Below are 23,239 nucleotides of genomic sequence, written 5' to 3'. Positions count from 1 at the left end.
GTATAGTGTGTGATTTTCAACCAATTCCGATGAGTGCCGGTTTTGGCAGATAAAAATTTTAAACATGTCTTTAAAAATAAGCCCGACCTTTCTTTTTTTTTTCCACGAATATTCGGTGTAATTCAAAAACAGCTAACTTGACAGGAAAATAAGTGGCTTTTCTTAACCAGCGCGGGATTACATCGCGGGATTTTCACTGCATTGCTAAAGTTATCATTTTTGACCGATTTTGATAAAAATGACAAGGCTTTGCACTTTTTCATTTTTGGCTAAATTTTAAATTTCACTTAAAATTCATGGTTTCGATTCAGAATTCAATGCTGATCACGAAAATCAAAATTATTTTTCAATTGGCCTTATGGGTTTGTAAAATAACGTAAAAAACGTAAAAAACGATAAAATTAGGAAAGTCGGGCTTATTTAGTCGGGCTTAAATTTTTTTTCTGCAAAAACTGACAATTAACGGATTTCGGTGAATATCACAGGATATACTCAAAATTGATTACTAATTCCGAGAAAATTGCTATTTTTTGCATTGAATCAATTTTTTTAAATACTTCGAATATTTGACAGAATGCTAGCGTGCCAGTACGCTATAGCACTAGCGCGATGCAGCAGAAATAACCAGGCAACAAGTGAAGCAACAGCAGAAATTAACTAAGATTATGACCGGTAGATGGCGATAGCAGTAAACAGAAAAAAGGGCGATTTTGCATGGGAGAGGTAAAACAGATTGCTATACTTCTCAAATTTTCCGTTTTCTTTATTTTGTTCGCAGCAAAAAAATTTCGGAAATCTCGACAACCGTTTCAAATTTTGCCGTCAAAATAAACAAAAAAAAACGCATTCTTCTTTGTTTATATCTATTGTTAATATCTAACGGAGTAGATACAGGACAGGAAAAAAAGTGACCCAAATAGTACTAGTCTCCTCAACACGTAAAAAAAAACAGAATGCAATTATAATATTGAGTTAACAGTAGCTTAACACAATTTCCGTCGATGCCTGTGACAGATGCCATCAAGCACAAGGTAATCCTACACAATTCATAAGCCTCTAATGCAAATTAGAAAATTTACATTCTTAATTTCGGTGGCTGCATGTTACAGAAGTATTAGGATTACCAAAGAGAACAGCGGGGCGTTTAATAACGAGCACGCCATTATCGTAAGAGAGTTACAACATAGAACGCGGGAGAAAAGGTTCAAAAAGCAACCCTGGATTTCTGCAAAGAAAACCTTGTTCATGACTTCTTGAGCAGCTTCGATTGATCGTGCTCCACACTGGTTAATTTCGCGATGTTCATTCGCAGTTAATTCACGGTCCATCTGCAGTAATTCTTGAAGACGCGATTTCACCCTGAGGGGGAATATATCCAGTCAGATCCGAATGAACGGAATAAAAAGCGAACAACTTACATGTGTTGGAGACTCGAGGCTTCGCCATCGTTGTCGAATAATCCGTTTGTATTGGCGGATTTTACCATTTGAAACAAGATGGGAGTTAGCTCTCCTTCGAGTGCTAGTAGGCCTGTTGCAAAGGGCGGCTGCTGTCATTTGCACATGGCCTTTGTCAGACGCATAGATTTTCAAATCATGACGGTATGTTGAATGTAGACTTAAGTTCCACAAGTATGGCGCTATAATACAAATCGAATCAAACAGACAGTTAGACCGGTAGATATTCAAAACTAGCATCACATATGTAGTTACATAGGAGTGAATATAGAGAAAAAACAAAAGGATTTCATAACTACCGCCCGTATTTCATAAATCCAGTTCTAAATCGTCCCTATTCTCTTTTTCTTTTTGGAGGATTTCACATATTCTTTTCCATATCACTGTTAAAAATCACAACCATATTTTGACGTGAAAAACCCAAAATAGGCCTATTGTGTTCAACCAGATATGGCTTTAAAACCCCTCAAAATTTGTGCCGAATTGTACAAGAAATAAATGGGGGTTTATTTACCTAAGTTTGGTGGTATGAATTGATATTATAGAGTTTAACTTACCCATTTATGTGGATGATTGGGATATAATTGGCTAAACAGGAACCACACCCTGAAAATTGTGAGCGTGCTTCTTCTTACTTTTCGAATTCACGAATTATTTCGAGTTTTTCCGGTGTTTTCCCCCGTAAACTTTAGTGTCGAATCAGTATTTCAGACATTTTGTAGCATGAACCACAAAACTTTCGCATGTACTATGAAGTTTTTAGTCCTTGCGAATAGTTCGATGGGTAACAAAATGTTCGGGATGAAAACATCCCAAAGATTGGCAACCTTCTTAACAGTGATCTCTAACACATGCGAAAAAATATGTGTAGCCTACTATTGCACGCGATTCAAATGAGAGAAGGCGTCTAGCCTTTGAAAGATCCAAAGTGCGCATGCAGTCTAGAACATAGAATGTCGGTGACGGTAGAGAAAAGTACATAGTCGAAACTCAGCTCCCGTGCCGACCGGACGCAGTTTTGTGGTTCAGTCCAAGCACATGCAACACGGTTTAAACGCTGCCTTTTGCCAACTCCTAATCAATTGTTAACTTTGGTGCTAGGCTGCACGTATTCAACTTTTATTGCAACCATACTAACTGTAAGTACTTTTACAGTTTAATATTTTTCGTCGTATTTCTTTTGTTTTATCTTTTTTTTTCATTGGAAAATTAAAACGGGAGCAATTTCCACATTGTGTTTATGAAATTTATTCATAGAAGCACAGTAGGCTACATAAATGCATTTAAGTTTTCTTTTCTGAAACACAGCTGTGGGAATGCCTTTCATGGTAGTCTTTTTACGCTATAAATGGCCACATTTCTGTATAACGTATAAAATGGAGTTGAAATAAGTCAGCTTACCGTTTAGTTCTAACGTTTTACGTGAATCGCATGAAGGTAAGGACATAGCAATGTGTCTTAATGCTTCCATAAATGATCGAATGACACCTATAAGCTGAACCTCATAATCTGTTGATTAGTCAAGCACAAGGCTACATAGTACAATAAATAGTCTTTGGATTGAGTTCGTTGAAAAGACCAGACTATGGAAAGAGTTGCTTTAGATATTCAAAAATCTTTTTCTGTACATACCCTCCTCTTCAGCATTATAGGCCGTAAAATAGCCTACAGTTTAGCCCCTATACATATTAGATTCTCAGCAGCCAAGCATCTATATAATTCGTAGACTAGGCTGGGAGGGAGAGGGGGATTGCAAGTTATGGCTCCGTAGAGTGCCGTTAATCTGGAGCTTGCAATAGAAAATGCTGTCATTCATACGTCACGAGAATTGCGCACACCAGGCAAAGTCATCGCGAGTTAAAGACGTTGACAGAATATGGAGAAACGAAATGAGTTCGTGTCACATTCATTAATATGGGCAAGAAAAAGGAAGCAAGCCATACCCCACTCTTCTCTCAGCGAGTATGATCAAACTGATTTGATTGCTTTCTGACTTTCGTAATTCGACGTTTGGTGAAACGCACGAAAAGGTCTTTTATACAATACCGATCTGAATTTTCATTTTTACATGAATGTCGTCTTTGATATGATATTGTTTCGTTGTTTATGCACTGTAACGTTCAAATTCGATACGCGATGTGATGCGATCCGATTCAAATGCGTTGCGGTGCCGTTCTTTGGCTAGTTGTCTTCGAGTGGTGAACAAGGAGACGGCAAAATCTACTGCTGTCGTTGCAACAACGACCGTAGAAAGCGATGACAGTTTTCTTTAGTTGATGTTCAGAGCGAGGCGATTTCACGCTACATCCACGCGGGCGGTGATTGTCAACTGAACGATAGCGGAAACAATTTGTAGACAAGGAGGATGTCATAAGACGATACAATCGACTCCCCCCAAGTTTAGCGAAATATAGATATTCTGAATTACGAGGTAGACTATATAGGCCCATAAATACCAAACAGAGTATCAATAATTTTATATCTAATACAGACAAATATAGTACCACCTTTATCGTAAATAGAGTTCTAGACCTTTTCTCTTTTCCGTGTTTCTACATCGCTGGTTGTTACGATGACATGCTCAAAAGGCAAGTTACCATTAATCTCCATTCAATTGGTAGCAAACTGCAACGACAATCGAATGACAGGGAAATGGCCCATCAAATTTTTCGTGTTTTTTGTTTGCGTAAAGTCGTTTGTGTTAGTCGTTTGATGCACAACCAAAGCTTTTTGTTTGGGAAATATATTTTCAGGTTATACTAAACAACTTGCGGCGCAGTATAGGAAAATAGAGAAACCTGGTAAGATGAAGTTTAACTTAGCAAAGAAAAAAAAAGAGAATAACTTCGGAGGTGCATTCAAAATGCTAATAGCAAAGTATGAGGCCCAATTATTTTCGTAATCAAGATTCATCGTGTAATGAAATCTGATCAAATTAATCCCGAATCGGCTCACACGCTGTGCTGGTCGTGTGTTTTTGCTCTCGTTAGGGCTTTAGAGCATGGCATGAAGCGCTAAACGAAGTTGGAAACATGCTACGCTGTTGGCTATCTTCTTTACATGTGTACATATCTTTAATCTTATGTGTGTACCCGGTCTTTGTGTCATTCAGGCAGACAACAGACACAGCAGCCATTCCCCTTCCTCCCCCACATCCCCAGTAAAAATGCCTTCCGTGACAATACGGATGGTTATCCATTCGATTGATGACCCAGCTCCTCCCTCTTCGGTGATCTGTGCCATTCAACCATTACCGAAACATACCAACACTTACTAGGCTGGAAAATCACACAAAAACAAAGGGGATAAAAAAAAATCAAGGAAAAAAAAAAGAAAGTTGCTCACAAAAATCAATAGAAAATGGGTTTTCATTAAGATTTACTGCGAAAAAGGTTTGGCTCCTCTTTCGCGTAGTACAGTGCGAAGCGCGGGGGGTGTTTTCCAAGCTAATTGAATCTCTTACGCTCTTGTCGTTGTAGCACGTAGAAATCTTTAGACTGTTGCAATTACATTACAGACTTGGCTCTCGTGTCGCGGGAACGTGAACACTACAAATGAATAATAACGTTTCGTTTGGCTAGCTGGCAAATAAACGCACTACAGAAACCATTAATCAAGGTGTATAAATTTATAACAAAGGGGCGAAATAATATTCTTTTTTTTTCAGCGACACCTCGAAGCCTTTTGCAGAGTGTAAACCGTATCCGTTTAATTTGGTGTAGCCTATAGTTTTTCTTTAACTAAGATTGACTTGCGGTACATGTGAACTATAGGGAAACCGTATTTTTGGAGAAATGTCCGGGGCTCCCTGCGATATGGAAAGCCTTGGTTTTAGCAGTCATTTGCATAATACTCGAATGAACGCGAGCATATTCGATAATTGGTTACTGTTGCGTGCTTGGTTGTTTAATGGACAGACTGTCGACGCTATGTAATATCGAGCGCAGTTGCATTACCAGACATTGTATACCCTATGTAGTGAGACAGACTCTGTATAGGGTTGGCTGCAATGAAGTGCAGTCCTGTGCTTCACGAAAAACAAAAAAAAAAAAGAGAAAAGAAAGGCATTGATCGGCTTTTTATTTGTGCCCTTTAAAGAGAGGGGAAAAAACGAAGGCTGCGAATAGAAACGTCAAACGCCAAATACTCATCTATAAAGAGAACTGTATTATCTAGAAGTCATGCCACCATGTACGGTAGATTGTAAATATGATATGCGTATAGCCCTAAATAGACTGGCAACTCTACAAAAGGGCATTACAATATTATACGATTGACACTTACCAAGTGGGTTTTTATATACACATACGTATCCGATAAAAACAGTCATGAGAACGGTTGAGTGTTAAAAAAAAACGAAGCAGATCAATAGTTCTGAAGGATGTCTTAATGGCGAGTTGTGGGCGATATGCGTACAGAGGTTCTAGATATACGTAGAACAAAATTGGCTTTGACAATAGGCAGTCTGACATTTATATGCAAGAGATCAGGGCGACGTTAACAAACATCTTGAATTGCGGAAATTCACGTGTTTTAAAATTCCGTTTGCCTAAAATGTCAGGCTTTAAACCAATCCAACAAAGAATCGTAATTGAATCGTAATCCAACCGGGCCAATCGCCTGTTTTTATTATTTATCTTTTACGCGTGGTTAGACACATCACTGATTATTGAAACAAATATTTCTTTGCAACGTGATTTCTACGAAAACCTTTTCCTTTTATTTTTTTCAAAATTTGCAGGCACACGCTTTAGGGTGTGCTTATCATTATGGTCTGTGTTTTAAGAGGGCATGAGAATCAGTTGCTGCTTATATTCTACATAAAAGTCCGAAGAGAGAATGAAAATAGAAGACGACTCTTCGCTCATTTTGCTGCGTACTTCACTCTGTTCGGTCTTTGGAATGTTGTTCTCCCGCCGTCCTCTCCCCTCCCCCCACCGACTTCCTCTGGTCGATACAGCTTTGTCGGCTATTAAAAGCAAGAGGCCGGGAGAAGATATAGGTAATAGCAAAGCAAGCTGTCAAAATCGAGCAAGGCACCGTTGATTTTGATGATCCATCGTCCGATGGGAGTCTTTCCTAACCCGAGCCATTCCCTTTTTTCTCGTCTTTTATTCTGCCCAACAATCGTCTTTTCTTTTTTCCTTTCTATATTTCTTTTTGTTCCCTCTCTCTTGCTCTCGTCCCCTCTCCATTCTACCATTCGTTTTTATTTTTTTTTTTTCCTCCTTTATCTTTATTATTCCGGTCCGTCCCAGTTGCTCCATTCGTGGTGCTAAAGCGGGCACCAGCAGCGGGATGCAGGCGGCACGCAGCACTAGTGGTATATATGCCTATGCGTTCCGCAACCTCCGCTCACTTATGACCGAATGTATATAAGATGCCAGATGCCGATTGGTAGACATCGGCCGTCCAAGAGTCACGACCGAAGCAATATAGTCAACAATATTTTCGTCATCGTTTGCTGCGTCGTACAATCAAGAAAGGCATCGTAGCAAACCACAGCAGCTAACCGAAACGAAATGCTTATCTCAATGAAAAAAAAGAAAAAAGGATGGCCAATATAGCATAGGTGTTGGAAGTGCGCAATGCCTCATTTACGTTCTGTAGACTGAATGGAACTAGAGTGGGAAGCAGCATAAGTATATAGTTAACTCTACAGTGATTCGATGCTGACCAAGTGCCCACATCTGATATTGATCTGGCAATGACTCCGGGTTAACAGCGTGTTATAGCATTCACGGTAGATACTGGTGCATATGGCAATGGCGAATTTCTATGTTAAATTCTGTTCGCTTTCTTACGCCATCGATCGGGCCACATTTTGTAATATACAGCATCTTAAAAATGCTTACGATCCCTCCTTTAGTAGCTCATACTGAAATCTGAAGGAACAACATAATTACTACCACTCTTCTTCTGATCTCTTAAAATATGTGAATAATAAATGTACGGGTTCTTTTTAAATGTTTCTTATGTTACTGCTGTTCGATCGTAAGGAAATGTTTAGGGGGGGGGGGGGGGGTAACTGATTCGCTGGATGGCATTCTGGCTCGTTAGTTGCGATGGCCAATTGGGCGCTTCAAATTTCGCTAGCTTGTTTTCAACAGTTAAACAGGTCTAGCTCAAACATCAGCCAGCCAGACCAGAAAAAGAATGGAATGGAAACATACTGCAGCGTTGCAACTGTGGCTTAAGGCACGCTTTGTCCCAAACAAAAAAAAAGTATCGATCCACACAAAACGTAACGTCCAACTGATAACACAAGAAAAGGCCTTCGCTTTCATTCACCAAGAAAAAAACAAAAAAAAACAAAGAACTTTGCAGTCTGATTTTAGCATCATGTAGTGCTCGAAAACTGCGATATTGATATAATTAGCAAAAAAAAAGGACCTAAAAATGATGCAAATGTAACCGGACAGCGGGACAACGCAAGTTGAAACGCCATTGATGCGGACCATTTATTCCCGTGCTCGTCCAACTGTGTGCGTGTCGGAGCTTCCGCGCGGTCAGTTGGGCTGCACTATAAATAAAGGCCGTCAGACGAGCTTAGATTGATCACGTACTTGTTATACATCCGAAAGGCGAATGTGACCAGCGGAATTCCTACAGTCATAAAGTTGTATGCGTTCCGCCTAAATGATTAAGAAGGAGAACTAAAACCAATATATATATATATATATATATTGGGAAAAGAGACTAAATGTGTCACGACAGTCTGTCTAGAAATCTGGGTGGGTAGAAAAATGAAGATTTCCGCATTCTGATTTATTCGCGAACACAATATCATGGGATTTACAATTTCTCAGCGTTGCGTCATAAGCAAACAACTATTTGTATTTTGATTTGTATGATATCTATTTGATTATTTTCGCCCCCTTTCTAGGAAAGTAAACTGTTTGTTTACCATAGAGATGACGTGAAAAGAGACGAGCGGCGACCCAAAGAAGAGGATTTAGTCGAGCACTGCCCGATGGAGACAGACTAATGCTAGGATCCCGCAAAATGGCGCATAGGATTTGGATAGCTTTTGTGACTGTCCTCGCTATTCCAGGTTCAGTATCGACATGGCCACTGCCTAAATCTATACTCTGTACACTATATTGTGCAAAAAAAAAAGATATAGAATATAATAAGGATTGTAGTTACACTTACGCTGCGCCCACTCGCTGTGTACAAATAAATAAATACTTTTCTCTGAGTGATTCCCAAGTTTTTTTTTTTTTTTCGGGGAATCTGTTCACAAAAGAGCTGCTCTCTCTTTCTCCTCGAAAAGAAAAATACTTCCTTCACTTCAGTATGGTAAAAGCTAGATTAGGTTTGGGTTGACGGACTACTGGACCCTATTCTTCGGCTGTTCACACTAAGAAAATAATGACACTTATCCATCGAGTTTTGTTTTTTTTTTTTTTTTTTTTTTTACCCTTAAGCTTTCTATAAGAACGTTATAGAGAGACGCAGTAATCTGAAGCTTGCAGCTGGTCCCTTCAGACTAATTGATGCAGAGGGTGCAAAAACAAACCGAGGGTAATACAGGAAAAGAAGTGCGCTAAAGCTTTTGTCAAATTGGGACTTACGCCACTAAATGAAATGAGGGAACGTCGGGGCTCGCGGTTTCTAAGCAAAATTAAGACGTTTGTCATTTCTAATTGATTTTAGCAACATACATGTACGCATGAGTGCCAACTGACTGATATCATTTGAAGTCATTGTATTTATTGTTGTTCTAATTCTTTTCTATTGTGCACACAACAGGTAACCGTGGCGATGATGGCGAATACACTCGACCTATCGTGTCTCACGAATATCGTTTGGTAAAAAAAAAAATTAAAATTCATATTTCTTATACCCTTGGCCATCGTTTTTTTTTTTTTTTCAAATGGCTCTCAAAGTAGTGCCAATGAATTCTATTGAAAAATGTCAAGATCAATGTTATAATTATGCAGCGGTTTTATTCATGTCCGCACTCTATACGCAGCTCCAGCATTTGATGGCGAATTACGACCGTTCGGTGCGTCCTTCACGAAACGCCGTCGAACCATTAAACATAACATTTGGATTGGCTCTGACTCAAATCATCGACGTGGTGAGTGCTGATTGCGGCGATTCTTCGCCGTCTGACTCCTCCGCCCTTTTTGTTCCAATGCCAGCCGAAGATGGCGGATAGCTGCCATCTCATTTTTCTCTTAGATTTTTCCATTTTTTTTTTTTTATCTTCTTTTTTTTTTTCCCTCTTTGGTTTTCCTCACTCAAAAAATCCCCATACTCTCTCCTGAGGTTGTTGGAGCGCACGATCTCGACGGATGTTAATTGATTCCATGTCTCTCGGCTGCAGCAAGTCAGACTTTTTTGAGGGGATGCTGGGCGCGCCGGGTCGGAGAAAGAGTGAGTGGACGTCGCTGACCCGCGCGCCCCAGATTTATGGCTATCCGCAGCATATGCGGTCTCTCTGGGAGGGAGGAGGGTCCGGCATCCCTCGGTGAAAATTCGTTGAAATCCATCAGAGTCTTTGTTCACCCGACACTCGCGACAGAGATGGAGAGCCAGCTGGATTAGTAGCGCTGTTGCAGTTGAACGAGCAGAATGGGGGGAGGGGACCGCGTGCAAAAATTTCCAGCACGACGAAACGAATGATCCACTATATTAATACATCTTGTTGTACTAGAAAATATACGGTATATAAAAACGGTGTGGAACTTCCTCAAGCCATTGGGAGTGCGTTTCATACAAAATATAGCAACTGAATTCCTTCCTTTACATTATGCGCTATAATGGTGCGCTGCTCGATGAAAGGATGCACAAGTTAATACTATGGACAGCCCTTCTCAGTACTGCATCGGTTACGTCTACATCGAGAAAGCATGTCAATGAAACATTGTCCATTTACCTTTCAAAATTTGTGTACAGCTTTGAATAATAATAGTGTTGTTGTATAAACTTTGAACAGGACGAGCGGAATCAAATTCTGACGACGAATTGCTGGATGAACCAGGTATAAAGGCTATCATTTGATATTTGCTGTAAAATTGTGTTGGCCCAATGTTTAACGGACGTTGTATATAAATTCTATATTATTTTGCATGATTTTAATGATGGTACATGTCTGCCGGGACAAAGACCACCCGCATAATATTTCACAATTTGGATAATAGATTATACCATTGTAGATGTGGACCGATTACAGCCTCGTTTGGAACGTCTCCGATTTCGGCGGTATACGAGTCGTCCGTATTCCGGCGGACAAAGTGTGGAAGTCGGATATCATCCTGTATAACAAGTAAGTCATTTCACGACAGCCACAACAACATTATTACTGCATGTCCCGTCCCATAGCTTTGTCGCCGTTTTAACGGCGATGCCATAAATCTTCATTTTGTGAGCTTCTTTAATGGCTCAAGTTTTTATCTTATATTGCTCTTCTGTGTATACGATCCGCCCACCCCCCGTCGATGCAGCGCCGACTCCGAATACAACTCGGCTTTATTGTCAACAAACGTAATCGTTACCCACGATGGTAATCTCACGTGGCTCTCTTCTGCCATTTTTAAATCGTCTTGCGGTAGGAGGGTTTAGCTCATTTAATTTGTTTAAATGATTTACATACACATATACATTTGTTTGTAGGTATCAATGTTGAATACTTCCCATTCGACGAGCAAAAATGTTCCATGAAGTTCTCTAGCTGGACATATGATGGCTTGCAGGTCAGTGTCTACATTTTATCAAAAATTGTTTTCAAAAATTTGGGTTGAATCAATGACCAAAATTGATGAATGGCTTTTCCTTTTTCCTTTTTAGGTGAATCTATTGAACCAAGCTGAAGAAGGCGATCTGTCCAACTACGTACCTAATGGTAAAGATCAAGTGGGAACTATTTCTATGCACACAGCAATGAGTCGTTGCGTTAAATGTTTCTCTTTTTCAAACGTCACGTTACAGGTGAATGGGATCTCATTGATTTAGTGGTGGAGAGAAACGTGGTCTTCTATTCCTGTTGCGAGGAACCCTATCCGGATATCACGTTTCACATTGTTCTACGGCGTAGGCCCCTCTTTTACGGTACCTTAGTCGCTTATCTTATTAACCTTTAAAATAAATTGCCTGCAATATGCAACATAATTCACAGTTTTCCTCTTCTCGAACAGTATTCAATTTGATCCTGCCGTGCGTGTTGATAACGGGCATCGCTCTAATGTCGTTCTATATGCCCTCCGATTCTGGCGAGAAGGTGACGCTCGGCATCACAACACTTCTCTCCATGACAGTCTTTCTTATGGTAACTTTTCGTCACATTTTTCATACTGTATATACTTTGCCACACATAGGAAGATATTGCCCTTGAAGTTCATACGTGACACCCACAAACAAGAACAAAACAAAAATAATATTTTTTTGAAATATGCTTAACGCCAGGTTATCGGTGAGAGTATGCCACCGACGTCGGAAAAGCTTCCTCTTATAGGTATGTAATATATATATTTATATACACGCCTATACATTTCGTACGTTTGATCGAGGCAACATGCTTATTATTTACCCGTGTATATACGCGTGAGCGTGTTTTATGGAGCAGATGTGAGCAGATGTGTGCCCGGATTCTATTAGCAAGTGAATGCACGCGCCAGTGCGTACCAGACGGTGTAACAATAATGACTTTTCTTTTTTCTTTTTGGACAGAAAAATCTGCTTCACAACGTCATTTTTTTTTTTTTTTTTTTTTGTTTGTTTTGTTTTCTCCTTTTTTTCCTTTTTGTGGAGAAAAGTTTTCTAATAAAAGGAGAAGCAAAAAAAAAAAGCCTAGTGGTATAAGAGAAGGGGCCAATCTTCATTGTGTTGGCAAAAAGGACGAGCGGAAGGAGGACACCACCGGGAGTGGAAAAGCATAGCGGAACAGGGCGTGTGTTTTGTTCAGATAACGGCGCAGTATATGCAAAAGAATACAACAGGAGACGAGCAACTATAAAGAAGGGGTAGGATATACGTATAGTGAAGGAGAAAAAGAAAAACACGGGAGGTTGAAAAGAGAAAATGCATAGGACGTCTACATAGCTGTACAGTCATCTTTTCACTCGTGGCCATATCCGTCTACTCTGTTGTTTCCTTTGTTATACCCAAGTTTTGAGATCGGATTTTTATCACGGGCAATTCGGTTCCAATATGATTTAGTGGTTAATTTTCGCGCTGGCCGTTCCCGTCATCAAAAAAATGAGATCACTTGTGTTGCTCTTTTTATTTGATTTGATTTTTTTTTTTTTTTTTGCTGACATTCTTCAATATGCACCCAGTGACACTGTGACAGTGATTTCAAATGTATTTGTTTAAACACCAAACACGTGGCAGAGAATCGTAGATGATTTGCTTTTGGCAACATGAATTTAGAGGGAGGGAAGCAGTCGAGATTGTATCTGATATCGTCCATTTCAAGAACCCAAAACAGAGTTCTTTGACAAATAATCATTATTTCTTTGAAATCATTTCAATTAAAAAATACAGGGTTATATTACGGTGTGACCATCAGCCTCGTCTCGTTCGCCACCGGCTTGTCTGTAGTGACGCTCAACATTCACCACAGGTAACTTGAAAACAATCCGTTTTCCTTGTTTTTTGGTTTTTTTTCTTAACAATTTGCCATTTTAATTTGAATTATTTGAAAAGAAATTTAACTTTGCATTTTCTTGGTTGTGAATGACAGAGGGATGCGTGGTAGGGGAGTGCCTCCAATGGTGAAAAAAATCGTTTTCGGTGTTTTGGCTAAATTGCTCTTCATTCAGCTAGACATCGCAGAAGGATGCTCGTGTAGCACCAAAGCCAAGGTATGGTTCAATACAAAAGCACTAGTAAAAAGGGGAAAAAAACCATCAAAATAAAAAGACAATTTCATTTTATAACCTTCCAGCCAACTTCCTGAACTTCTCCGCTTTCTTTATCCGTATATAGCCGCATGCAATCTAACCTCGCCCCCCCCCCTTCCCATTCAATTGATGGCCCATTTTGTATTTGAGAATATTTTTGGCCCGCTTTCAACTATTTATGTATACGAATGCTTTTACGTACACTGTTATGCAGGAATTCCAGCAAAACAATCAGTTCGAAATGAACGAACGATTCAATGTTGATGTCGGTGACAGCTTGAAGAACGAAAGCAACGGTAGTTTGCCACACCGGTAACGCTAGCAATTCTCACGGCCGATCGAATAGTTTTATGATTACTATTTATTATTATGTGTTTAGTATTGTTATTGTTCATTTTATATTAACCACAAACTGAAGACTGGTTGTTGTTTTTGTTGCTGCTGCTTGTTTGCATTTCCGGGGATCAAGCTTTGGCGCCAACTCCGGTTTGATAAACAGTGCAACATCCAACATTGGGCCAACCGACAGTTTCGAGAGACAATTCTTGCGAGTGCTCAACAAAGTGTACCAACACATCGAACGCAGTGAGGCTAGATTGGCTGACCAAGATCGTAAGGATGTCATTAAGCTTGAGTGGCAGCAAGTAGCCCTAGTCATTGATAGGTAAAACGAGTAAAATGAAATTTCATAAATCGCTTGATCATTGTGATCCCGGCACTGTTTTATAGCATTTTGCATTTTATAATGTTCATTTAGATTCCTGCTTTGGATATTCATAATTGCGACGGTGGCGGCTACGTTTGGCATTCTCTACATGTCGCCTCACTCGAGACTCTTTAGTATGTAATTAATGACCAGAGTAATTGCAACACGATGACGTATAGTTAAAAATAAAAAAGTACAGAGTACGCAGACGTAACGAGTCGAAATAACGTAATAAATGGATTTATTTCTGTTTATATTCATCTAATCAAACTTTTAGTGGAATTGTACAGCTTATATATTGACCAGTAATTATCGTTTATCAGCAACACTAGCTAGAGGCCGAAATATAATGTTTCCAAATGTACCTCTTAAAGAGTAATTATATAGAAGCACAGCACCTGATCTTAATTCTCTCTCTTAAAGACCAGGAGGTTTTCCTACTACGCAGGTTCCTCATGGAATCTATATACGTATTGAATCGATTGAAGTCTCTTCCAGCAACCATTTAATTCATCATATGTAGAGCAGTAACTACGGCTGGCAAAATATTTGTATTGCAAAAGCGACGTCACTTTTCTCTGACCTTAAACAAAGTCACATTATCTTTGGGGTACGAGATTAAACAAAAACATTAATTTATCATAGTCCCAGTTGAAAAGTGTGGAGGAAACCAGGATTTCACGACATTTGACGATGGTGTAGCACGAGTTCCAAAGTTAACTAGCGATCGAATCCTCGATCGTAGTGTCACAGGATATGACAAAAATCGACGTATTCATTGGTTGAATATGACTAGTGTGGCCTCATAACAAAATTCTGGCTCCGTTTTCATCATCTTCAGCCAATCCGGGCGCGATGAACTATAAACGGCTGCGGCATTTTTCGACATAAAACGTAGCGCCACCTCACGTAGCTTTGATGATTTATACCTCTGGGCCGTAAGAAGATAACTTGTAGCATTTTCCTTCGTTAAATACCTTGACAAACGGGCTGCACATTCTTCTTTCAAAGATTCGATGGCGTACTCGTGAGCAGCGATTAACAATTCTTCCAAATCGGCCTCTTCTGCAATGACTACTTCTCCCTTGTAGATGTAACGAAGAAGGTTTTCAAAAATATGCGCCTTAGTCGATTTAATTTGAACAATCATTTGGCTCCTGCTCTTGTCGATGTCATTTTGAATCATGGCGGCCAAAATAGGACTTCCGGAAGACACAATCAAGGTGTGGGCTTCGATAGATTTCCCTTCATTGCAGTGGAAAGTAAGGTCTGAAAGAGTTTTATCCTTCCATAAGTTTGACAGGTGTTGCAGGACAGGAAGGCTTGCTTCTTTTACAGAAGTGGAGCCATTAGGGAACAAATCAATCAAAACTTCAAAACCGAACGTTTGTTTAGGTTTTTGGCAATCAAAACAAAACCAACGGGAAGAGCAACCATTACAGACGCACACATTACCAGTTTGTTTCTCCCAATAAACTTTCCAACAATAACTTAATTTCATTTTCTTCTGGATACCATCTTTTGTGGCGAAGACCAGCATATCTTGTGGCTTAATCGCCTTCGTTAGTTCGATTCTCATTTCTAGATGTATCCCTCCCGCCCCGTAGTAGTAGAGTTCGCAAGATTTGATTTTCTCTTTCAAACTCCCTAGATCTGTTATTGCCCATCTTGCCGTAGAAGTTCTATCGTGCCAAGAAATGCAGAACAATCCATCTCTCAGTTGCCTTATATTGCTCGTTTGGGTGCTTTTAGACGCCGAAGAAGCAGAGGTTGAAGACATATCCGATCTCTCGTCAGGTAAACTGCGTTTCAGTGTACCTAGGCAACACAAACTAGTTTCTGAAATAGGAGCAAACCCGCAAACAAACAGATATTCGAACGTTGGTTTCTATGATGAACGTTTGAAAGAGCACTGCTGACATTTACGCATTTAAGCAGTCGTTCATGAGCTATTATTTATAGAAAACACACGACGCGTAATAAGGAATGCTGCAGAGGTGAATCATGTTTTGTGCGAAGGGCACGTCAGCCATACATATGACAAAGCTGTTTCGTGAGAATTGACCTTCATTTTCCCCACATTAGACTGCCATCTCTTGAAAAAGGCAAACATAGAAATGGCGCACAATTAAGTTACAAATCTTATGGGAGCAAAAACTATTTCGGAGAAACAGTCGGTTGACCATAGTGCTAGGTAAAGATGAATTTTTCAAGAAACATTCCTCGCCGATGGGCTCTTCAAGGTTCATCGCCAAGGTCTGACATTGAAAGGAGGAAAGCGGTTACTAGGCCTTCAAGGGGACTTTTGTAAAAGAATATTCTAGTGTAAAACATTTCAGAATGAACCGACGTCCAAAAAAATAAATTTGGTTTTTATAATTTAAAAATGAAACTGAAAAACTTCGTGGGTGTGTGGCAATGGTAAATACAAAGCGTAGGTTTATCAAACAACTGAACAAACAAAAATCATACCTATTTCTATAATCGGAATACTGATGGCTTGCCATACTGTTCGATGTACTACCTAAAGGTCCTTTTTTTTGTACGTCCCACTTTTTCGTTCAGCCGGTTATATTTTTCGCCTACAAAAGTTTGCCCTGATGGAGTCACCCATTAGTTCGGTTTCGAAATGCTATATATTTTTTTTAATTGCGATATGAGTAAAGAAAACATTGTTGTAGAAACATGGCAGTTTGGCGTTTCACGGAACCAAAGAATTAAAACAATTCATTAATTTTTTTTCTTAACTTATTTTTTTACTTATTTTTTTGAAACACCGTTAATCGTATAGTCGTTTGAAAAAATATAAAATTATCAAGTGACCCCGACGTGACTCGAACACGCAACCTTCTGATCTGGAGTCAGACGCACTACCAATTGCGCCACGGAGTCTTGCTTTGAAACTTAACATTATTTTTAGTCTAGCCGAAAATTGTAATTAATGAAACGAAAAATACTGAGATCTTAATTGGTTTCTTTTGATTCGATTTAAAGTCACTGCAAAGACTGATATCTTGTCAGATCAGTCGCCTACAACTAATTAGTTAAAACAGCAACCATCCTTCGCTTCATAACAAGCAGGGGCAACAGTGTTACCTGACCTGTCTGTCTGCTATACTTTGAGTTAGTTTGGCGCGAGATGGTGCATGTTAACAACTTGTAAAAATACTCCAACTTTAGACGTTATCTTAACGAAAAGGGATGAAGTTGTTCCCAAATTTCGTTCAATGATTGCAATAGGGCACAACTAGGCTTTAGAGTTCTCCGTCCTTTTCCAACATTGAATGAAATCGGTTTTATTGAAACCGCATTCGAGAAGTTGAAAAATATATTAAAACAATATTGAGAGGAAGAAAATTCACCAAAGATGTCACGAATAGATCAACTTTCCATTCAGGGCATTCGGAATTTTTCTTCGGAAAATGCTGAGGTCATTAGATTTGAGCCACCTGTGACATTAATTCTAGGGAAAAATGGTAGTGGCAAGACAGTGAGTTTAATGTGTTTCTAAACAAAATTTGTCACAGTATACTTGATATATTATTTGACTCCTTTTTCAGACCATAATTGAGTCTCTCAAGTATGCCACAACAGGAGAAATGCCAGCTGGGACTAATAGGGGACAATCATTTATTCACGATCCTAAACTGTCAACAAAGAAAATGGTTTGTATGGAACACCAAAAAATTTACATATCTATCTTTTGACAACAAATTGTGAATTTTTCATTGTGTACTAGTCCATAGGGTGTGTGAAGTTGCAGTTTTTTGATGAGCACAACAACCAATTCATTGTCACACGTTCAATGGAAGCAAGAATACTGAAATCCAAATTGGACTTCAAAACAACAGACGGGACTATCTCTATAGTCCAGTCTGATGGAACGGTTTGTAAAACTCAGCCATTAGTTTGGGCCTAATGAAATCCTGCATTGATTTTTTTTTTCATTTACAGCTCAAGAGCCACAAGAATAAAAACAATGATTTGAACACTTTTGTCTGCAATACATTAGGTGTTTCTAAAGCTCTGCTAAACAATGTATTGTTCTGTCATCAAGAAGACTCAAACTGGTGTGTCAGTAATAGTTTGTGTGGCTATGCTTTATTGTAAGGCAAACTTTATAACTTTTTTGTTCATAACCCAGGCCATTGGATGAAGCAAAAAAAGTAAAAGACAAATTTGATGACATATTCAACACCACAAGGTAAATGTAGTTAAAAGAAATTTATTTATGAAAATTGATTTAGCAGTTTTACTTCCTTGATAGTTGAAATTTCCCATCAAACTTAAGTTAGATTTGTTTCATTGTGTCATCCACAACATTTTAAATTCTTATTTGTGCAGATATGTCAAATGCCAGGATGAAATAAGGAAACAGATTACAGAAGTCAAAGCTAGTAATGTTTAAAGAATGATTGATGCAGTTTCAAATTGATTATACGTTGGTTTCTCCTATAGGAATGAAGGATATTGAAAAAATGGTTGATCGTTACAAAATGCAAAAAGACCAAGCAGAAGAATTTCAGAATGACCAACGTCGCCAATCTGAGCGCAAAGCAAATTTAGAAGCTGAGATGCAACAATTACAGCAGAAGAAAGCCGATCTTGAAGCCAACTTGAAGCAGTCAATGGACCAATACAAGGAAGCTGAAAGGACTAAGACGGAGATCCAGAACAAAAAAGTTAGAATGGCGGAGTTAGAGCGTAATCGACACGACTTGGAATCGGATATTACTCGTGTTATCACAGCTAGCGTAGAAGAATTGGAACGAGAAATTCAACAATTCCAGATGACTAAGGTCTGAAATTGAAAAAACTCTACGGACTTGCATCAATTATAAAGCAAGCGCTATTTCATATGCAGGGTGATCGCGAAAAAGAATTAAACATTCTTCAAAGAGAGTTGCAGCAGGTGGATCAAGAAGGAAAAGCTAATGCTACAGCGCAACAAGAGCAGCTAGTGCAATTAGGCAAGCTGCAATCAGAAGAAGAGCAGCATAACAACCGTATTAAGCAACGTGACGCTCATCTCGGCAACTTGGCTCATCGTTACAAGTGGGACAAAGATATTGCTCCATTCCCTTCGAATGAGCCGCTTAGTATGAATATTTTTGAAATTTTGGAATACTGTTTTTCATTACTTTAGGATATAAATTATATAGGCCCCGTTCAAGTTTCTCGTTATCAAAATCTTCTAAAACAAACTCTTGAGCAAGAAAAGAATAAAGAATCCGTCTTGAAACAGGAGCTGGACGATGAAGAAAGGAAACTACTTAATTCCCTAAACAAATTGCGGGAAGAATGCGTGCGCCTTGAACAAGATATTAAAACGAAAGAAAGTTCCCTAAGCGCTTTCCAAAGGTAAATGGTTAAAATGATGAGATAGTCAGTTGCCATGCGTTGGGTTAACGAGCTAATAATTTGCAAATCATACGTTCATATGTTGCAGAGAAGTGTCTGAAATAGAAGCAAAACTGGGTGCCATGGAAGAAAATAGCCGTCAAGTGACTCTATTGGAACGTCAACAAGCGGATGCACAGGCTTTAGTTGACCGTGCAAAAAGAGAGTTAAACGACGCCGAACTGATTCGTGACATTGACAGAGCCAAGTTTGCTAACCTAAAAGAGAAAGCTATAGCATTGAAATTAATAACGTTTACTGTTGGAATATAGATCCGAAAAAATGATTCAAGAAGCTGAACTAGATCATTTACGGTCGCAGCTGAAAAAAGTCATGAGCCAAAGAGACATTCGTGTTAAACTGGATATGCATCAAAAAGAACTGTCTGGTAAAAAGACTCAGGAGCGTCGACTGATGGTACGCTAAGCAATAATAACATTTTGAAGATTGCCTTAAATTTGAACTTTCCTTTGTACATGTAGTCTCGAGAGACGGTAGAAGACGCCATAAAGATTCTCGTTGGTGATAATGGAAATAAGGACAATCTCCTTTCGTACTACAATGGTCGTCTAAATTCTATAACTACTTCACTTTCAAATAAACAGCAGAGTTTGACGAAACTGGGTCAAGAGGGGGCAACCTGCCAAGCCAACTTGAGAAATATTCGCAACCAGTTGGAAGCAAAACAAAATGAGCGGTCGGGTATGCACGTTATTATACACCGCCATACATAAAATAGTTGTATGCTGATGATATTTTTTATTTCCTTTCTTGTAGCTTACCAACAAAAACTAAAAGACGCGGGGAGTTCTGGCGCCGCCGAGCTGGAAAGTGATATTTCTCGATTAGCTCTAGAAATCCAAGACCTTGACGACCAGCGCGGATTAGTTCATGGCTCTGAAAAGATGTACCATCACTTTATTGAGAAAATGGAAAAGCAACGGGCTCAATCAGATTGCCCGCTTTGCCATCGTGAATTTGACGATTCCGATGAAGCTCAAATGCTGAAAGAGGAAATGAAAAACCGAGTTGATGCTATGCCGGCTAAGGTACTTACTGCGTGATGATCAGTAGAATAAAATATAATACTAAAATATTTTTTTAAAAGAAAGCGGATTTAGATCGCAAAATTGCAGAGAAAAAAAATAAACATGGGCAGCTATTACAATTACGTCCGGTTGCCCAATCTGTTGCCAAACTAACGGAAGTAGAAATCCCTCGGCTTCAAACTGGATTGCAAGATCTCGAAAGTCGCTCTAACACGATTCAAGCCGAATTGAAAGATTTAGAAGAGTCTATCGAATTTCTAAAAAATGAAGAAGACATTGGGAAAAAAGCTCATCCCGATATTATCCAGCTTGACGCACTGAAGGTTTGTTTTTCAAATATCTTCGCTTGCACGCCAGAGGCGTAGTCTAAATGGCTTTCTTTTTGTGTATTAATCATATCGTAGAATGACATTAAGAAGTTGCAGTCCCAAGTTGACAGTATCCAGGCTCAACTTGGTCATTCTGGTAGTGATGGCGATTTGACTGTGGAAGAAGTCCAGGAGCAGGTAGAAAAAGCCGAAGCGACATATCGATCAACAACGCAAAGTATCGAATCGATGAACGAACGCTACAACGAGCATCAAAGCAAATTAACTCAGCTACAGCAAAATGTGAATCGCCTCATGGAGCGCAAACTTCAGCTGAACAATAATTTGCAACAAAGAGGCAATTTGCTGGAACGCAAAAGTACTTTGGAGACCGATATCGAGCAGGCCCTTTTCGATGTCGATGAATGGAAACAAAAGTTAGAGCCCATGGTGGCGAAACAGTTGGCGGCACAAGCTGCGCATGCTGACGCCCAGAAGAAACGAAGTGCGCTTACAGAGCAAGCAAGAAGCAAGGTGGGAATATTTGTAGATTGTTCATCAAACTCGATTTGATTATTCTCGATTTTTCACAGATTGAAGAATTGTTAAATCAACTTCGTGGCTTAGCCAGTTTGGACAAAGAAATCGAAAAGTGGGGAGCTGATGGCAAAGTGGCTCAACTGAAACACAGTCAGCAAGAGGTGGACCGGTTGAAAACGGAAAAGTTGGCACTGGAACAACGAAAAAAAGAAATTCAAGAAAAAACTAAAAATTTAGAATTGGCTCTAAGTAACTGCGAAAATGAAGAAAGAAATTTGCGAAACAATCTCAAGTTAATTGTCAATACGACCGATAGGGAGGTTGTTAAGCAAGAACTTGAACATCTCCATACTGCATTAGAGACTTTTAAATTACCTCAACTGGTAAAAGAAATTCAAGGACTTGAAGAGCAACTAGAACGTTGCAAGATCAAAGTAAGATTCATTTTCCAATACCTATTTAAATTGATCCCAACATTCTGCGTTTTTATCATTTTAGTTAGGCGAACTAGGTGGAACATTTCAAGAAATTCAGAAAAGCATCCATGAGCTGGAAATGAAATTGCAACGAGAAGAGTTTGCTACGGCGGAGGAGCGATATTTGGACGAGGTCAAAGATTATGAAGTGCACCAGGCCATCAGTGAGGATCTAGGGAACTTCTACAATGCCCTGGAATCTGCCCTTATGAAATTCCACAAAGAGAGAATGAGTGTAATTAACAGAATGGTTCGTGAAATGTGGCATTCTACTTACAAGGGGAAAGACATCGACTATGTCGAAATCCGTGCAGAGGAGTCGGCAGGAACGAGTATGTCACGTTTATACCATTTCTATTCAACTAAGTTTTACACTGTCCTTTTTCTGAAGGTGGCAATACGCGTCGCCAGTATAATTATCGAGTTGTCATGGTAAAAAATGGAGTCGAAATGGACATGAGGGGAAGATGCAGTGCCGGACAAAAGGTAAATTTGTCGTTTTTGTTCGCAACCTTGTCGGAATATTACAACATCTGTTTCGTGTTTGAATAGGTTTTGGCCTCGCTGATCATTCGCATGGCATTAGCAGAGGCATTTAGTTCCAAATGTGGTGTCTTAGCTTTAGATGAGCCCACCACAAATTTGGATGAAGATAACATTGCCAGTTTAAGCGACACTATTTTGGAGTAAGACATTAACTAGTGGCAATCATATTATTTGTGTAACATTACGAATCATTATTATTATTTATTTTTTACCAAGGCTGTCGAACGCAATCACACGCCAGAAGCGAAAATTCCAACTCATTGTTATTACGCATGACGAGAAATTTTTGGAACGAATGTCACGCGATAAAAGGATGGAAAGATTTTACCGAGTGGATCGCAATCGATTGTAAGTCGTGTCAATTTCTAGTTTTCATGCATGTTTGTATTAAAACCCTAAATTTGTGTAGTAATATGTCGGAAATAAGGCAGTTTGACGTCATGGGAGGATCGCAATCCACAAACATAGCGAAGAAAATGCTGAAATAGCCGGTGAAAATCCGTTGAGTCAGTATTATGTTAACAGTGATGACCTTGTTTATTCCATTTCCATCCACGTTGAAACCAAGAAACTTGTTACGGTTGGTGTTTTTCAAACTAATTAAACAAGTTTTATTATGGAACTTTGATGGGTTGGTTTCCACACCTTGAAACGAGAGCAACAATTTTTACCCGCACTTCCGTAGATTCCCATCAAACGGAAACGTCATTCATCTGCTGGCTGTACTCTTTCACTTTTTAGCTATTCGTCTGCCACCCGTTTGAGTCACATTTGAAAACCCACATACTTGCCGAGCGAAAACGAGTGGTTTTCTTTTATATCACACTGACTTTCTCTTTGTTCGTCCTTAAAAGTCTGTTTGCTGCCAAGAAAAACAGTGCCATGTCTCGGGGAAATGGAGAAAA

At 39.3% G+C, this 23,239-nt stretch overlaps 2 protein-coding genes and 1 non-coding gene across 4 annotated transcripts; 2 read left to right on the top strand and 1 right to left on the bottom strand.

Annotated features, from left to right (window-relative positions):
* The first annotated feature begins 2,463 nt into the window (after positions 1-2,463).
* LOC130700644 (neuronal acetylcholine receptor subunit alpha-10-like) lies at positions 2,464-14,349 on the top strand. Of its 2 annotated transcripts, none has more exons than XM_057522625.1 (17): positions 2,464-2,596; positions 8,344-8,511; positions 9,213-9,271; positions 9,436-9,543; positions 10,405-10,449; positions 10,625-10,734; positions 10,913-11,016; positions 11,082-11,161; positions 11,256-11,310; positions 11,397-11,516; positions 11,603-11,733; positions 11,871-11,919; positions 12,951-13,029; positions 13,150-13,270; positions 13,524-13,621; positions 13,779-13,973; positions 14,067-14,349. In XM_057522625.1, the coding sequence occupies exons 2-17, from the start codon at positions 8,445-8,447 to the stop codon at positions 14,155-14,157; spliced, it is 1,512 nt and encodes a 503-aa protein (XP_057378608.1). In that variant the 5' UTR covers positions 2,464-2,596; positions 8,344-8,444; the 3' UTR covers positions 14,158-14,349. The 2 variants fall into 2 exon arrangements, with proteins under 2 accessions (XP_057378608.1, XP_057378607.1); XM_057522624.1 differs by having other exon boundaries at positions 13,728-13,973.
* Positions 14,350-16,834: 2,485 nt separating this feature from the next.
* Trnaw-cca (transfer RNA tryptophan (anticodon CCA)) lies at positions 16,835-16,907 on the bottom strand. The gene has a single exon. It is a non-coding gene; the product is annotated as a tRNA-Trp (tRNA).
* Positions 16,908-17,164: 257 nt separating this feature from the next.
* On the top strand, positions 17,165-22,956 carry LOC130700637 (DNA repair protein RAD50-like). The gene is made up of 21 exons (XM_057522611.2): positions 17,165-17,505; positions 17,576-17,680; positions 17,755-17,901; positions 17,970-18,085; positions 18,160-18,219; positions 18,360-18,412; positions 18,474-18,814; positions 18,880-19,114; positions 19,178-19,376; positions 19,465-19,623; positions 19,688-19,832; positions 19,898-20,117; positions 20,193-20,464; positions 20,524-20,787; positions 20,869-21,306; positions 21,366-21,746; positions 21,811-22,120; positions 22,180-22,274; positions 22,341-22,474; positions 22,551-22,682; positions 22,744-22,956. The coding sequence occupies exons 1-21, from the start codon at positions 17,383-17,385 to the stop codon at positions 22,820-22,822; spliced, it is 4,008 nt and encodes a 1,335-aa protein (XP_057378594.1). The 5' UTR covers positions 17,165-17,382; the 3' UTR covers positions 22,823-22,956.
* Positions 22,957-23,239: the final 283 nt, after the last annotated feature.

The sequence above is a fragment of the Daphnia carinata genome, chromosome 9 (genome assembly GCF_022539665.2).
Source record: "Daphnia carinata strain CSIRO-1 chromosome 9, CSIRO_AGI_Dcar_HiC_V3, whole genome shotgun sequence".
In the NCBI taxonomy this organism is placed as follows: Eukaryota; Metazoa; Arthropoda; class Branchiopoda; order Diplostraca; family Daphniidae; genus Daphnia; species Daphnia carinata.
This window is presented reverse-complemented; position numbering and strand designations above follow the sequence as displayed.

Coding starts and splice junctions, on each gene's coding strand:
- LOC130700644 (XM_057522624.1), top strand. CDS start 8,445: ATGCTAGGATCCCGCAAAATGGCGCATAGGATTTGGATAGCTTTTGTG. Junction 9,272..9,435: donor TGTCTCACGAATATCGTTTG/GTAAAAAAAAAA, acceptor CTCTATACGCAG/CTCCAGCATTTGATGGCGAA. Junction 13,974..14,066: donor GTAGCCCTAGTCATTGATAG/GTAAAACGAGTA, acceptor ATGTTCATTTAG/ATTCCTGCTTTGGATATTCA.
- LOC130700637 (XM_057522611.2), top strand. CDS start 17,383: ATGTCACGAATAGATCAACTTTCCATTCAGGGCATTCGGAATTTTTCT. Junction 19,624..19,687: donor CGTGACATTGACAGAGCCAA/GTTTGCTAACCT, acceptor GTTGGAATATAG/ATCCGAAAAAATGATTCAAG. Junction 20,788..20,868: donor TCCAGCTTGACGCACTGAAG/GTTTGTTTTTCA, acceptor ATCATATCGTAG/AATGACATTAAGAAGTTGCA.